Source organism: Phoca vitulina, unplaced genomic scaffold (genome assembly GCF_004348235.1).
Source record: "Phoca vitulina isolate PV1807 unplaced genomic scaffold, GSC_HSeal_1.0 scaffold38, whole genome shotgun sequence".
Classification (NCBI taxonomy): Eukaryota; Metazoa; Chordata; class Mammalia; order Carnivora; family Phocidae; genus Phoca; species Phoca vitulina.
In genome coordinates this window covers 624,304-639,489 of record NW_022589741.1, presented here as the reverse complement: position 1 = coordinate 639,489, position 15,186 = coordinate 624,304, and the positions used below count along the sequence as shown (strand labels likewise).

General features: G+C 50.5%; 1 protein-coding gene across 8 annotated transcripts in view; it reads right to left on the bottom strand.

The window, feature by feature from the left end:
• Positions 1–5,579: 5,579 nt before the first annotated feature.
• Positions 5,580–15,186, bottom strand: part of YAP1 (Yes1 associated transcriptional regulator) — a 98,477-nt gene continuing 88,870 nt past the window's right edge. For all 8 annotated transcript variants that reach the window (XM_032427769.1, XM_032427773.1, XM_032427771.1 and 5 more), the window contains 3 exons: positions 13,617–13,747; positions 9,816–9,928; positions 5,580–8,566 (listed from right to left, as the gene is read on the bottom strand). In XM_032427769.1, coding sequence (XP_032283660.1) covers positions 8,328–8,566; positions 9,816–9,928; positions 13,617–13,747 — 483 coding nt within the window. In that variant the 3' untranslated portion in view covers positions 5,580–8,327. The remainder of the gene's footprint in view (positions 8,567–9,815; positions 9,929–13,616; positions 13,748–15,186) is intronic.

Here is a 15,186-nt window from a genome sequence, read left to right as displayed (position 1 = left end):
CTCTCCTCAGGCCCCGGCTCCCCTCAGGCCCCGGCTCCCCTCAGGCCGGCCCACGGCCGTGTCTGCTCCGTGACCCTCCGCGCGGCCCGCCCCCGGGCTCTGGCCTCTGAGCAGCCGCTGGCCCCGGGAGGCCGGGACGTTTCACAAGCTGGAGATCCGCTCAGACAGCCTTCCCCCAGTTTTTTTTTTTTAAGACTTTATTTAAAGAAAGAGAGCGTGAGGGGGACAGAGAGCGAGCGTGAGCACGAGCGGGGCCGGGGCGGAGGGCGAAGCAGGCTCCCCGCCGAGCAGGGGGCCCGACCGCGGGCCCTGAGCCCAAGACGGAGCCCCGGGCGCCCCCCTTCTCCAGCGTCTGTGTCCGACGACGACCACCGCCCGGCTTCCACGGGCCGCCGGAGGGACGGACCCCAAGCCCGAGGGACCGAGTCGGCTGCCGGCGGCCGGACGTGCCTGCCGAGACCTGCACGGCTCTGCTTGGCGCCGGGCTGCTCTTGTCCCCCTCCGGTGAAGTTCAGCCGTGACTGACTTCAGGTGCCACCCGGGAGCCTGCACTTGAAGGCCTTCAACGGCCCCAGCGCTCGCCGGCCACGCGCGCTCCCGACTCCGGGACGGGAGCTGAGCAGCCCCGGGCGGGACGAGGGCCGTCCCGGGCCCAGACATGAGCGACCTCTCAGCCACTTTTACCTGCAAAACCAGGGCCGAGGCCGCCGCGGGGCTGCCGGCGGGTCCCTGGGCGGACCGCGGGACGTGCGGTCCAGGAGCGGTCCCGCCGGCGCCCGGCGCCCAGAGCCCCGCATGCACCGGCGGCCGGCCCCGCGAGCACTGGCCGCTCCCACAGGCTCCTGTCAGCGCCTCCGCCCAGTCGCCGCCCCGGCCGCGGCCCCTCTCCGGTCCCTCCAGCAGCCGCAGGAAGGGGCCGGCCGCTCACCGCGGGAGCAGAGCATCCGCCGACGGCGTGCGCTTGGGCCAACGCGCACACGCTTCCGAAGAGCCGGCAGGTCTCCTCCGGGCCGGGCCGGGGCGCGCTCCCCGGGACTGTGTGCGGCCGGCGGCCGGGAGCGGAGGGCCCAGCACAGACGGTTTTGAGCCCCGGGAGTCTGACGAGCGCCCGACACGGACATTTCCCGGGCGCGCAGTCACCTCGTAGCGACACTGTGGGATCGGGGCCTCGGTCCGAGGCTCACAGTTAAGAACAGTGACAACATCTGCATCTTAGAGGACGGCGCACGGACAAATAAGGTCATACGTGGACATGTTCTGGTAAGTTGTGGAGTAATGAAATAGTTCACTGAAAACAGCACGCTTGTTGGGGCGCCTGGGGGGCTCCGCCGGTGGAGCGTCTGCCTTCGACGTGGGTCATGGTCGCAAGTCCTGGGATGGAGCCCCGCGGCGGGCAGCCTGCTTCTCCCTCTGCCGCTCCCCCTGCTTGTGTTCTAACAAATAGTAAGTAAGATCTTCACAACAGAATAGCACACTAGTAAGAACGGGGGGGGGGGGGCTCGGCGTGTATACTGACAGCGGGCCAGAGCCTCGCGTGTCTACGCAAACACCCCGGGAGGCCTACCCAGATCGGAAGGATTCCGAATGACGTGCGTCTGAGTAAGAGGACAGAGAAAGATCGCGGTCCCGTAAGAAACAACACCGCCGCTGAGGAATGTCGGTTGCTTTGCCAGGTGCTCTGGAGCATGTGGCTTTGGTCTCCATAGTGCGGGCAGGATTTTCACTTCAGTCTTGACGGAGAACGTCTGTCTTCAGGCCCCACAGTAAGTGATGGCAGTAGTGCGTCAACTTGATTAATTTGCTTTTGAAATTTGCCACGTTTAGCAGAACACAACTACGAAACCGCTGGAAGTGTTCAGGCCTTGGGATTTCTGCTTTAATGACTTCGGAGGGCTCACAGAGAGACTGGCCAGTAGTTCATTTTTAGTCCGGTGAGTGTTGTTTCCCGAGCAATATTCCCGACTTGGCCCGGGCCTGCCAGTCTGCTCCAGATCAAGCACGTGTCCCTCCAGGGCCGTTCTGAGCGGGTTCACACACACGTGCCCGGGGCATCAGCAGATTGCTGACCGCACAGCACCCCGGCTCACGCTGTCCTGCAAATCCCGCTGCACAACTGCACAGAAATTCCCGCGGCCTAGAATGCAGAAGAGCTCCACTGTTGTTCACGGTTTGGGTGATCACGGACGACCGAATCTCAAGGCCGCACTCTCCCCCACACAATACCACTGGCTCGAGACTTCCCGGAGCTCAGGAAACACGGGGCAAATGGCTTCTTCGGAATCTGCACGTGTACGTTTGCAGGGCGTGGCCTCAAGCTCTCAGTGGGCCTCATTTTGCATCTTTCGTTAAGATCTAAGGTCTGGGTTGGTGGTCACCCCAGTGACCAAGTCCCCTGCAGATGTGATACTCCGACTTGACCTGCAGCCAACCCAGAGGCCCACGTTGAGGCCGGCTGCAGACGCGGCTCCGGGGCTCAGTGGGGACACGTGCTTGGTGACACCTCGGCACCGGCGACTCCGCAGCCACGCTCGGGAGCTGGTGCAGGTCGCCCGCCGCACGCTCTCCCTCAGATGCTGGCACTGCGCCTACAGCGCTGGGAAAACACGGTTCTTTCAGTTGGCCGGGGCATCATCTCAACCTCGGGGAAACGCCCCGTGACCAAACGTGAGCTGGAGGGGCGCAGACGGCCTCCGGAGGGACGGCGTCCCACACTGAACGTTACACCCAGCACGGCGGTTCTCCACGGACGCTGTGAGGGGAGAAGACACCTGGGGACGTCCACGGGGGGATCCCACAGGTGAGGTGTGTCCTCTCCCTGATAAGTCAGTCCGCCATCCGGCCGGGCGTGCTAAGGGTACCCTCCCGGTTCAGGTCCTGTTCTCTGTTTCTTGAAGAGGATCCTTGACTGAGAACCAAGCCCTGTCCACTCGTGCACTTCGAGTATGAACTAAGATCAAGTTCACAAGTCACAGTAACTGGCGTTTAAGAGTCTCCCCCTTTTTGGCAAAACCATTCTAAGCACCAGGTTAGCTGTTTAGGGACTTTTGCAAAGTTGGCTCTTTGCTCAGGTATCTCCAAATATTGCTTTGAATAGCACACAGATACCGATTTTCTTTCCCCCTTTTTTTTTTTTTTCTTGTTGCTGTTTTTTAAACTTCTGACAGGGTCCTAGCAGCTTGGATGTCAGGTCTCCTGGTTCAGAAGTTTCTGTTAAAATATGGCAGATTTTAAAATTCAGAGTATCTTCTCAATCCCATCTTGCTTTTTTGCTCACGCCTCAATCCTGCACCTGTTTCCCTAGTGACGTGAGGCAGCCTGCCAGGTCAAGGCTATGTTTACACTTAGGAGGTTACCAATTTTACATAAGAGTTTTTTTTAACATCCAGATAATATGGCAAAAACATTCCATGTGTGATTTGGAAAAACCGCAGTACTAGATGTCGCATAATGGTTTGATGTCTAATTCAGTAATTAGACTTTTCATCAAAAAAGACGGTTTATCAAGTTTCTTGTGATTAGTGAAACAGAGCAACTCCATGCCAACAGTCTGAAGTGGGACAGGGACGGCACGGTACGTGTTTGATCTCGGCAGCACCGGCCTACGCGGAGCCCCGGGGCACACACATTTACCCAGCAGTCAAGCCAGACCTTCACCAGAAGTGAACATGAACCTAATGTAATTTGTAGCTGCCAGGACCAGGGGCAGCTGATTGCTCCCACAGACGACAAGCACATACGATGGGGGCCGGGAGGTGGGCGGGGGACGCTCTTCTTTTGCAACCCCAGCTGACACGAGGACAGCCGGGGGCATGACGCGGAGCTCCCCGTCTACCGACCGCTCCCCCAGTCACCACGTGGGTTTACTAGTTACTGTGCTTTCTCTGTCTCCGGAAAACCATTTCTGTTTACCCCAGCTGAGCAATTCATTTATTCATTTACGGAGCTATTTTACTTTAGTTTGGGTCTTTCAAAAAAAAAAGTAAATTACTCTGTATCAGGTTCTAAGTAGGACTGCTAGTACCTCCCAAACACTTAGAATGCATATCCTTGTTCTCTCTAGAGCGCACGCTTCCACATCCAAATTACCTACATTCTTGTGCAGATCCTGCTGCCTCACACGGCCAGGCCAGTGGTTTACAGGTTGTAGAGTTCTGACCCACAGGATCAGGAGGAGGGTAGCCTCCCGCCACTGGACTTCAAGCCACCCCACAGAAAGTACACTGCCTGTCGGCACAGCCGCCTCGCGAGAGACACAGGATACGATTCTGAGCCAAGATGCACCACCACTGCATTTCGGACAAGGGACAGGATACATTTCAAGGGCCACAAAGTGAGTGTCCCTCTGTTGTAAAGAAAGTATATGTAACAAAATAGGAAGTTTTCAGATTTCCCTCAGTAAAACTGAAGTGTGTCAAAAACTGAAGATGTTACACGAGTACACAAATAAATCGTCAAAGACAATCAAATCTACTTCTTAAAGTTCAGGACCTACCACCTAAATTTGTGAATGTTTTTATTTATAAAACAGTAACTATTTTCATTAATGTAAGTGTTACATTTTGGAGACCATGAGAAAGTATTCTGGAGAAATAAAACCACAGGCTATTTTGAAAAGACTGTGAAGCCCCCTCAGTTTTTCCGTGCGGTTCCCTGTCTTCTGCGGACACACCACCGTCAGTGCGGACGGTCTGCCCGAAGAGCACAGAGCATCAGGTTCAAAGAAGGATATCCGTACTTCCAAAGTCCCAAATGCCAAACCAACCTTCTGTTTAGACCTGCGTACCAGTCACGATGACAACCACCTTTCATTTCCTTCTCATTGTACTTGTTCCATTGGAAGACCGTGAAGAAGCCAAAAAAGTCTTAAATATATCAATCGTTAAAAACAACAAAGAAGAGTTTAAAGAAAGAATATATTTGAGCCACATAAACAAAAGGGTATTACATAAGAAAAAATAATGTAACAATTTATGTAAGTACCTAACATATGAGCATGCTCTTACATCTAAAACAAAAAATAAAAAGGTAATATGGGTACTATATATATAAATTTGACAAGTGTGCATTAAAGAGTTCTCTAATATAAAACATTTAAATTGTGGAGAATACTTTTCATGATACAGAAAACAATTGTTAAAATAGGCACACCCACAATTCTTATAAAAATACGCTTGCCGAAGACAAAATTCATCTGAGCACTCATCTCTCAGATGTGCAAAAACTATAAACTTGTTAATCACTGGATACCACCTCCCACCTCTGCACTGTGAGTTTCAACACTGACTGGTACGAATTATGAGTTACAATTAATTACGGTTATTTTTCAGTGTTTCTGCCAAGCTCCCTGTAGGATGCATCTATTTCATATGAATACTTAAAACAATATTATTTGTATATAAAAGTCACTTCCTTAATGTTCTTTTTTTCCTTTTCTAAAAAAGGCACTCTATTTAGAAAATAGTTATGACCACAAGTAGTGCTTTGGAAAATCTGAAACTCCACATCAGTGTCCTCCATCAACGTAAGCAGATCTAAGAAGCCCTAACTGAAAAGAACACAAAATGTAAAAAGCTGATAAATTTAAAGATTATAAAATTGGTTTATTGTAAAAGCAATTCAAGAATACCCAGTTAAAATCTTATCCCGATGCTACCCAATACAACCAAGAAGCAGTTAAACACGTTAACATTAGGAACAAGGACACAGAAGAAGACAGACCACATCAAGGCTGTGATTCAAATTCAGAAAGAGGAAGGACTGCTATGTGTCCTTCAGGTGAGTGCAGAGGGCGTGGTCGGGTCCCCCAGTGCAGGGTGACCGGGCAAACCGGAGTCTCGGGGACACGAACTCTGTATTCCCGTTTTGTGGACACACTCAAGTGACTGAACTTTTGGGAACAACTGCCTTCAATTACAGCAAGATGAAAGACAAGTCTTTACAGAGAAAAAAAGGAGCTTACCAGGTTCTCTATCAAGGTCCCACTAAGTCCTCACGACCCCTCCCACGCTCCCACCCGCCCCCTAGTCTAAAGCTACCCCATTGATGTTTAAGATGCGATCTTAATCGTGGCTTACTGACAGACTGTAAGCGCTCCTCCCAAGTAGCTCTGATCTGCAGCATGTGAGAAAAAAACCACCACACTGGATCATCCATATACTCAGTTATGCATTCTAGGTAGAATTTCATTATTGCTCTCAAAAAAAAAAAAAGAAAAAAATCAATGAATCTGCACAGTGGCCATTTCCCCTCAGACTTAATTCAAGATTTACTCTTTCTGCTGTTTTCTTAATAAAAAGCCTTAGAGTCAATAATTACGAATGATTGACCCATGAATCATTATATACAACACAGTGATTGCATTTTTTGAGCACTGAAAGTACTTAATATAAAACTTCTCACTCCCAACTTTTGCAGTCCTCTCAACTAAAGGGTCAAAACACTTAGATTTTGTAATTATAAAAAAAAAAAAATCTATCTTCCCAAGCTGAGGCTTTCCATAGCAGTTTTAGCCAGGAAAAAAGATTTTCATGTCTGTTATAAACCCTTGAAAATAAGGGCTTATTCTAGAAATATTGAAAGACCCTTAATCACAGAGGTACCAGCTGGTGCCACTATAATTCACGACCAACTATTACCTTCATAGCTTATACTGAAGAGTTGATTCATGCTCATTTTGTTCCTTTAAAAAATACTCTTTGGAAACCATTATTATTACTCCTGTAGACACATACTCTAGTTATATCTCTTCCTGTAAAAATAAAAGTATAATCATGATTATCTCTATTTCTTTGCTAAATTCAACTACTGATATACATTTATTAATCTGATCACTTTACCAGCTAACTCACAACCTTGGCAGGATCCTATATACTGTCCAGGGTCAATTCTCAGCATAGAGAAGTAGGAGCAAGTGTTTTTTAAGTAACAGCAATCTTGTAGGCAATATTTCAATGTAGTCTTTAATGTGTTTGTTACAAATGAGAACTAAAGGACTAGAATTTACTTCCAAAACTAGGGCAACGGTAAATTTCCAAAGCTAAAGGAAGGTAACCCACTATGTAAAGCTTACTTCTGTCATGTACATTATGAACCTACTTAGTGACTTCCCATCGAGGCTCAAAATTAGTCCAAGGGAGTGCCAAGGGGAAAATAAAGCCTTATCTTGTTTGCTTCTTCCAAATTCATCAGACAGTACTGCGTGCCCAGAGAGCATACAGTACTCTAGACACTATCCGTGACAACGGCCCTTTCTAGAACACTCAGCTACCTCTAATGTTGCAGACTGCCCCAACCAGATTTACACTACCTGTGGGATAGAAACTACTAGTCACGTATTCTAAATGCATACATTCAAAACTACCGTTTTAAAATAAATTGGAAGTAGGGAAACCTTAAAAAAAAGATACATTCTGCTATCACACTATTATAAACATTATAAGTGTGTGTGTGTGTGTATATATATATAGAGAGAGCGGATAATCAAGATTTAAATAAGATGGTAAAAAATCAGGAAATGTAGATTTTACCGAAGGAACTACAATAACTGCCCCAAAGCTAAACTATAAATGGAGTGGCTACTATGGTAATTTGTCTTAGGTTCTGGAAAAAAAAAAAAAAACTAAAACAAAAACCAAAAACAAAAAAACATAACCCAACCAATCAAAACAAAACAAAAACAAACAAAACAACAAACCCACAAGAAAACCCACCAAAACCTATACTAGAGTATGTGGCAAAAATCAATATATTTCTATGGAAACGGTCTCCTGCCTTATAAGCTCCTAAAATAAAACCAAGGTCACTATGTGACTAATGATAGCACTAGGAGGGGAAAAACCACTGAAAGTAAAACAGTCTTCAGCCTTGGTTTCCGCTTGCGCATCCAATCGGCATGAAGTACGGAACATCGATACAACAGTTTCGGCTTGGCGGCCAAAGAAACAACTGCCTGATCAAGGTCAATGCTGTGACGTGAAGCAGTTCACTTCCAAGTCTGAGCATTTAGTACAACGATCGGGAACACCTCACTGGGCAAAAGGAATGGCATCCATCATCCAAACAGGCTCACCTCCCCCGGCCCCCAAAATGGACAGTAGTTACAACGGTAAAAGAAGCAGACAGGTTTTGATTCTTCAGAGCCAACTGAGAAAGAGGCCAGCAACACGTCAACAGCAGCAATGCACAAGGAAGGACAACAGGGGGTCAGAGAGTCTTCTTGCGGGACGTCTGTTCATCTTTGTCGCTATTAGCCAGAGACTGCGACTGGCTTACCGGCAAACTTCTCCTTAGATCCTTCACAGATTGGGAATTCAGTCTACCTGAGGGCTCTACAACCATGTAAGAAAGCTTTCTTTATCGAGCTTGGTGGCAGCCAACACGGACTCCATGTCATTGAGGATGTCAGAGCTCAGAGCTTCCTGCAGACTCGGCATCAACTCCTCTCCCTCGATGTTCATCCCATCTCCCTCCAGCGTGCCAAGGTCCACGTTCGTCCCCGGAATGGCTTCTAGGTAGTCTGGGAAACGGTTCTGCTGGGAGGGCAGGGTGCTTTGGTTGATAGTGTCACCTAGTTGGGGCAGAGAAAAAGAGAATAAGGTCCCTTTCGAAAAGCTACCATCAGAGCTCTAGTATGCGTGCATTTGGAAACGCAGAGAAAGAAAAGCGCTCCCCACTGACCTCCTGAGCCAACGCCCAGGGTTTATTTTAGGCTAAACAACTCGCAGAAAACAAAATAATGCCAAGTTTACCTTTGCTTCCACATTTGTTCAGATACTGAAGCAACAGCTCAAGTGCTTACTACTATGTGCTTGGCACTAACGGGGCTCGTGAAAGAAATAAAAATCCCTCAAAACATTATCTCCAGCAAGGAGAGAGCCAGGCCACCATACACGAGAGCATCACTGCGGACGCCCCAGAAACACACACTGCAGTAAGATCAGATACAAACATCGGGACACAGCCCTTTCCCTGAAGCTTCCTTTGCGGAGTCCTAACATAACGACACTGCATGAAAACCGCGTTCTGCTCTTGAAGACTCCCATTCCCAACAGCAAAACAAGCCTCCCCGAAGTCCGTGACTACACAAATCTTCTAGCTTTCCTCCGGGGGTCCCTGCTGTACCTGCCACGACACCATTCCTGAACACAACAGCACCACATTCCTTAGAGCTTCAGCCGCCATAAACCAGTAAGAGCCACAGGGGTTTGGAGAACAGAGCAATGGGGAGAAAAGGGCAAGGACAGCGTGATGGGGAAGGGCCAGGTGTGCAGGGGCACCTGCGGGTGAGTGAAGATTGAGGGGAGCAAAGACGAGGGGCTGGTGAGCAGGCAGAAAAGACACACCCAACACTCTGAGAAGCTGTTGGCCGGAGAGCCGATCAGTGCCCGGAGTGCGGGGCAGTCGGGTCAGCAGGCAAGCCCCAGGGGAGCGGCTCCCTGACTCCCCTGCTCTCCCGAGCCCCCAACACCTACGCTGGATCAGAAACCCCAGGGGAGAGGGACGCGGACACTGAGTCCACACAGGTCCATGACAACGGACTTCTGAGAGGGCCCTCCACGCCCTGCCAGCGAGCTCAGGATCCTAAGTGCTGAGTAAGTCCCATCACCAGCTGTGTTCAAATAGAGTGACGCTGTCCGTGCTTAAAAACTGGGAAAACACTTTAACTGCAAACTGCCATAAAGAAACAAAGCAGGCTCGATCGGAGTGGAAGTTTACGGGGTTCGTGACTGGTTTTCTTCCCAATAACCTTTACTCCCAGTCCCGGGACAACACCTGTGTCACTGAAGGCCGCCCACCAAGACCAGGAGGACGCCCACCTGTGTCCATCTCGTCAACGCTGTTCAAGAAGTCGTCCGGGGTCCGAGGGACGCTGTAGCTGCTCATGCTCAGCCCGCTGTCTGTGCTCTCGTCCCGCGAGTGGTAGGTGCCACTACAAAACAGGGGCGTTAAAGACCAGCAGTTCCAACGATTCCATTTCCACTTTTCAACGTGAACACCTCCACGCACGGAACGAGCACCCACCCTCTTTGCCAGGGCTCAGACGCAGCCCTCGGCGGGGCGAGACGGGCAGCCTGAAGGGGCCCCGATCTCTCCTACGGGGCTGGGTCTGGTGGCAAGAAAAGAAAAAAAGATAGGCTCGCAGCCTTCCTCGCGGACAGACACTTGTCTTTGCGGGTGGGTGTTCTCTCTGTGATACCGTTTGAAGCCGGGGGATCCACACGGCCCACTTATTTCAAGGTCTCCGTTTCCCAAGCGACGCACAGGCCGTGGTGGGAACACAGACCCGCACCAGACTCAGGCAGAGAGTTCAAGCCACGGAAAAATCAACCCAAATCAAAGAACGAGAAGTCCTTTCTGGATTGGGCCCAAAGGGACGAGTCACTGCTGATGAGCTAAGAAGTCCCCTGGGGCCCTGGGGGGCTCAGTCAGTTACGCGGCAGGTCGTGATCTCGGGGTCGTGCGATTGAGCCCCGCAAAGGGCTCCGCGCTCTACGGGGAGTCTGCTCGACCTTCTCTCCCTCTGTCCCAACTCGCACGTGTGCTCTCTCTAAAATAAATAAATAAATAAAGCTTTAAAAAAAAAGGAAAAGAACTCCCCTAGCCTTGAGACGTCTCCTTACTTCTTCTGTTTAGGGGAAAAAAACCCAAACAGCTCAGCATGAGAGAGGAGTCCTTAGAGTTCCAGTTAAAGGACAGAGATTTAAAACAACAACATGAATGACTCTAAGGCACACACCTCCAGGAAAAATAGAAAAATACGAGTGAAGACGGATTTTAACTTTGGGCTAAATGAAGTCACACCCACGTGTGGTAAGAATCCTCCCGCACACACACAACACTTTCCTGAGCCAGCACTGCGCACACGGCAGGCTGGGAACTTCGGGGTTCTGCCAATTCTAGAAAATCTGACAGCTACGCGTGCAGTCTAGACCGTCTCTGACTGTGACGCGGACTTTCACTCTCCTCCAAGCTCGGACACGAAAGCAGCTGTTTAGCTCACACACAAGTTAAAAAACCAAAAAACCGCTCAGCTTTAACAGTTGCTCCAAGTTGAAAGCTCAAACCCTCAAACTTCTTCCCTAATTCCCCACAGAAGCGGCTCCGTCCTCCCTCCCCTCACTGTTATACTGAAACCCCGATGACTCTCACGCTTCTGCCAGAAGCCTCCCAAAGACGCAGGGAAACACAAATGTGCCTCGAAGGCCGTGTGTACACAGTAGTGCTGCTTTGGAGAAGGCCTCAGGATGTGGTCTGTTTTCATCCTGTCCTGAGCCTTGAGCTGGGACAAGGGCCTGGAGGCCACTCCACTCCGGCGGCACGTCGCAGGGCGCGCACCGGACACTGGAGACCCTGGTGCGTTAGAGCTGAGCTCACACCGTTGTGCGGAGCTCTGTCCACACCACGGGACAAGCATGGGGGCCACCTCCCTGTCCACGGCCGGCGGCCCACTCATCCCACAAACACGCGGGACAGGCATGAGCCCAGGCTCTGGGGATAAAGAGGCAACAATGACAAAAACCTACAGGTAACAGTTTTTGAGAGACGCATACTGTCGAGGACACAGATGAACACGTACGTTAACGAATCACACTCAAGAGCGAAGTGCTTTGAGAACCAAGAGGGGGAGCTTGGAAAAGGTTTGTGGAGGGGGACACCGGACCTGACCGTGAAGGGTCTCGGGGTAAAGGGGAGACAGGGGGATGCTGCAGCAGGGCTGAGTCAGCTTGGTGGCGAGTGGGGGTAACAAGTGTGTGGAGCCCACAGGATACGTACGAATCCAGTAGCAGACAACGGGGAAACCGTCAAGGGTTCCTGACAGACAAATGTTCCAGGTGGATGAGTATGTCAGAAACTGGGGGGACGACACAGAGTCAACAGGATTCTGCCCTTATACTAAGAACCTGTGATCTTTACCAGAAAACAGAATCTCCAGCGACAGCCCAGAGCCCCTCAAACGTTCTCAGGAAGAATCTTCACAAATGATTACCAGAGGATAAGTCCGCTTTTCTACGTAGTCTAATTTTACCCCTGGAGTTGCACAGGCCCCCAGATGGACACTGGAATTACACTCATCTGAAATTCTCCTTGTGGGGGAAAAAAAGTTCTGTGGCTCTGACCTTTCCTAATTAACCTCAGTTAAGGTCAGAACTATAACCTTGTGTACATACACGCAAACTTCGGCAGGACTTTGAACTGTATATGTCAGAAGAGTAAATACAAACTTAAAATACATTTTAGGTGGTGTTCAAAATCAAACCTAAGAAACGAGGCCACCAGCCCCAATCTCAAGACTAAGCAAATGATCGGGGTGCCTGGGTGGCTCAGTCGTTAAGCATCTGCCTTCGGCTCAGGTCATGATCCCGGGGTCCTGGGATCGAGCCCCATGTCAGGGCTCCCTGCTCCGTGGGGGCCTGCTTCTCCCTCTGCCTGTGCAGCCCCCCCCCCACCCCGGCTCGTGCTCTCTCATATGCGCTCTATCTCAAATAAATAAAATCTTTAAAAAAAAAAAAAAGGACTGCTCAAACGATGGAAATTCTATTGTACTAAATGTTTTGGTAGAATAAGAGAAATTTCGTTTTTCTGAGATTGGGAAGTTTTCAATTTATCTGGTGAGAAATGAAAGTGTAGTATAATAGCTTTCTTAAACCAAAGTACCTTTAAATGTTTTTAAAAGTGCATTGTTTATTTTTTTATTTTTATTTTTTTAAAGACTTTATTTATTTGACAGAGAGAGTGAGAAAGGGAACACTAGCAGGGGGAGTGGGAGAGGGAGAAGCAGGCTTCCCGCGGAGCAGGGAGCCCGATGCGGGGCTCGATCCCAGGACCCTGGGACCATGACCTGGGCTGAAGGCAGACGCTTAACGGCTGAGCCACCCAGGTGCCCCTAAAAGTGCATTGTTTAAAACTGGTTTAAAAACCCAAAATCCAAAAGTACAAAGACAAGAAAGTATTTTTTCCATATTTCTTAAAACTGAAACTCCATCAATATTTTACAGCCTAGAAGGACGAACTGTCATCAAACCTTAGTTTTAAATGCTTTTCAGGCAAAGACCTGTCGGCTTGCAGCGCTCAACACAGCTCCGTATGTGAAGGCGTCTGTGTGCACTCACTGAAAAGCACCTGCAAGCCAACCCTGCCCATGATGGCAGTGCGTGTGTGTGCGCACGCGTGCATGTGTGTGCGCGCGCGCCTGTAATGTGAAGGAGGCACAACCTTCTACTTCATGTCCTTGAGCTACAGCCCTTGGGAGCTGCTGCGGGGAAACACAGGTCCCACGCCCCGTGGCAAGCTCCTCCCGGGGGGTGGGGGCCCCACGGACGCCGGCCTCAGTGAGCTCGAGGACGACGCTGTCACCGAAGGCACCCACGTGCTCCTTCACGGCTCTGCCACGTGAAATCACGGATTGTCAACAGTGCAGACAGAAGCAGACACGTGACCGGGAACGTGTCCTCCCCGGGAGCCAGCTGTGAAGCCCGGAGCCCCGTGGTACTTGCCATTCGTGGAGAAGGTCACTTACAGCACAGTGTGTGGTCCCCACGGCTGTGCCAGGCACTGCGGGGGCTCATGGGAAAGCCACAGCCTTTCTCGGATGCCGGCCAGGGGCAGCTCCCACCCACCTGTTCAGAAAGGGGTCCGAGCCACTGGTGGTCATTGTTCTCAGTTCCTGAGACATCCCAGGGGAAGGCACGGGGTTTGGAGTCCCACCATCCTGCTCCAGTGTTGGTAACTGGCTACGAAGAGCTAATTCCTAGAAAAAACCAACACAAACAGAATCAGTCTACTGATAACAAATTCAGTTTGATTTACAGAAATAAAATGCACCTGACAGTGCCAAGTATGCAGAGTTCAGGTGTTAAACACCTACTCAAAGCTAACAAGCTACCTGGTCAGAAAGACCAAGTTCTTCCACAATTAAGTTACTTAAACTCAAGGTTTATCTAGTCTTATGAACCCCAGACTGGATTCACTGGATTACCTGATTTCATTTTATTTCCCTTATGTTGGCAGCCCCTCCCAAACCCGTCCTATGGGGCTGGATGGCAAGTGTGGTCTTTCAGAAAAGAGTGCTTCTTATAGTTCATTTCTACTCACCAACCCTCATCTGACTCTGTCCGTGCCGAACTGAAGTCGGAGAAACAACACTGGACGATGACTGCAGGCCCCCATCCCCGCACCCCTGCTCTCAAGCGTCCCCCCCGACCTCATGCCCCACCATCTCGAGCTGTGCTCACCCGACAATCTCTCAGCACTCCACTCCACCTGGACTGCCCGGCCGAGACTGGGGGTTGCTATCGCCCACATGCATCCAGAGGGCCTGCCTCAGCCTCCAGAGAGTCCAGGACCTCGAAGCTGGGTCAACTCCCTCCAACTGTCCTGACACCTTCCTCGCTGCTCCGTCCTTTCTCACCACCTCCTCCGCCCAGGCCTCTCGTGCTCCCATGACCCTCCTCTCCCTTCGCCTTTCTGGTTTGACTCGAAATGTGGCTTTTTACCGCAAAGAACACTGCCAGCTGCTCACGGAGGCATGCCCACCGGGGAGACGGTCCAAGCTCTGCACCCTCACCCCTACACCATGAATTCCGCCCCGTGCAGAAACCACTGCTTTTTATTCAGGTTTCTGCGCGATGAATTCACCGTCCTTTACATGGGGCTTCTTAACCAGAGGATCGTGGCAGAACCCAGAGGTGAACTTGGGTGAAGAAGATTCACCTTCATTTTCACGCACTTCTAACCTGAAATTCCGCATTCTCTTCAAACACAAATATAGCCCATAAACGGTCGTATTTGCTGTACCTCTGACTTTTCATCAGTGGGCAGCATTTTCACATCCTACTGTAGTTGCAAATATCTTAAAATACCACTTACGCTCATTACCATTTCGATACTACAGTAGTTCTAAGTCATGCCGGTACCTGAGTTATCTACACACTAATTACTGGGTGAATGGTTCACTCAACATGACAGCTCCTCGACCTTCAGGGTCCTAGTGACCTTCACCTCCACCATCTGAACCCCCCCCCACAAGACTAGGTGGCTTCCGGCTGGAGTCCCGTCGCTGTGCCTGCGTGCACGGCCCCCACCCTCACCGCCCCGGCCCCACGCCGCACAGCACCGACCACTGAGTGCTGCTGGCAACAACACGGACCCCACTTCAGCAGCACTCGGAACACTCGCGCTTGCTCCCCC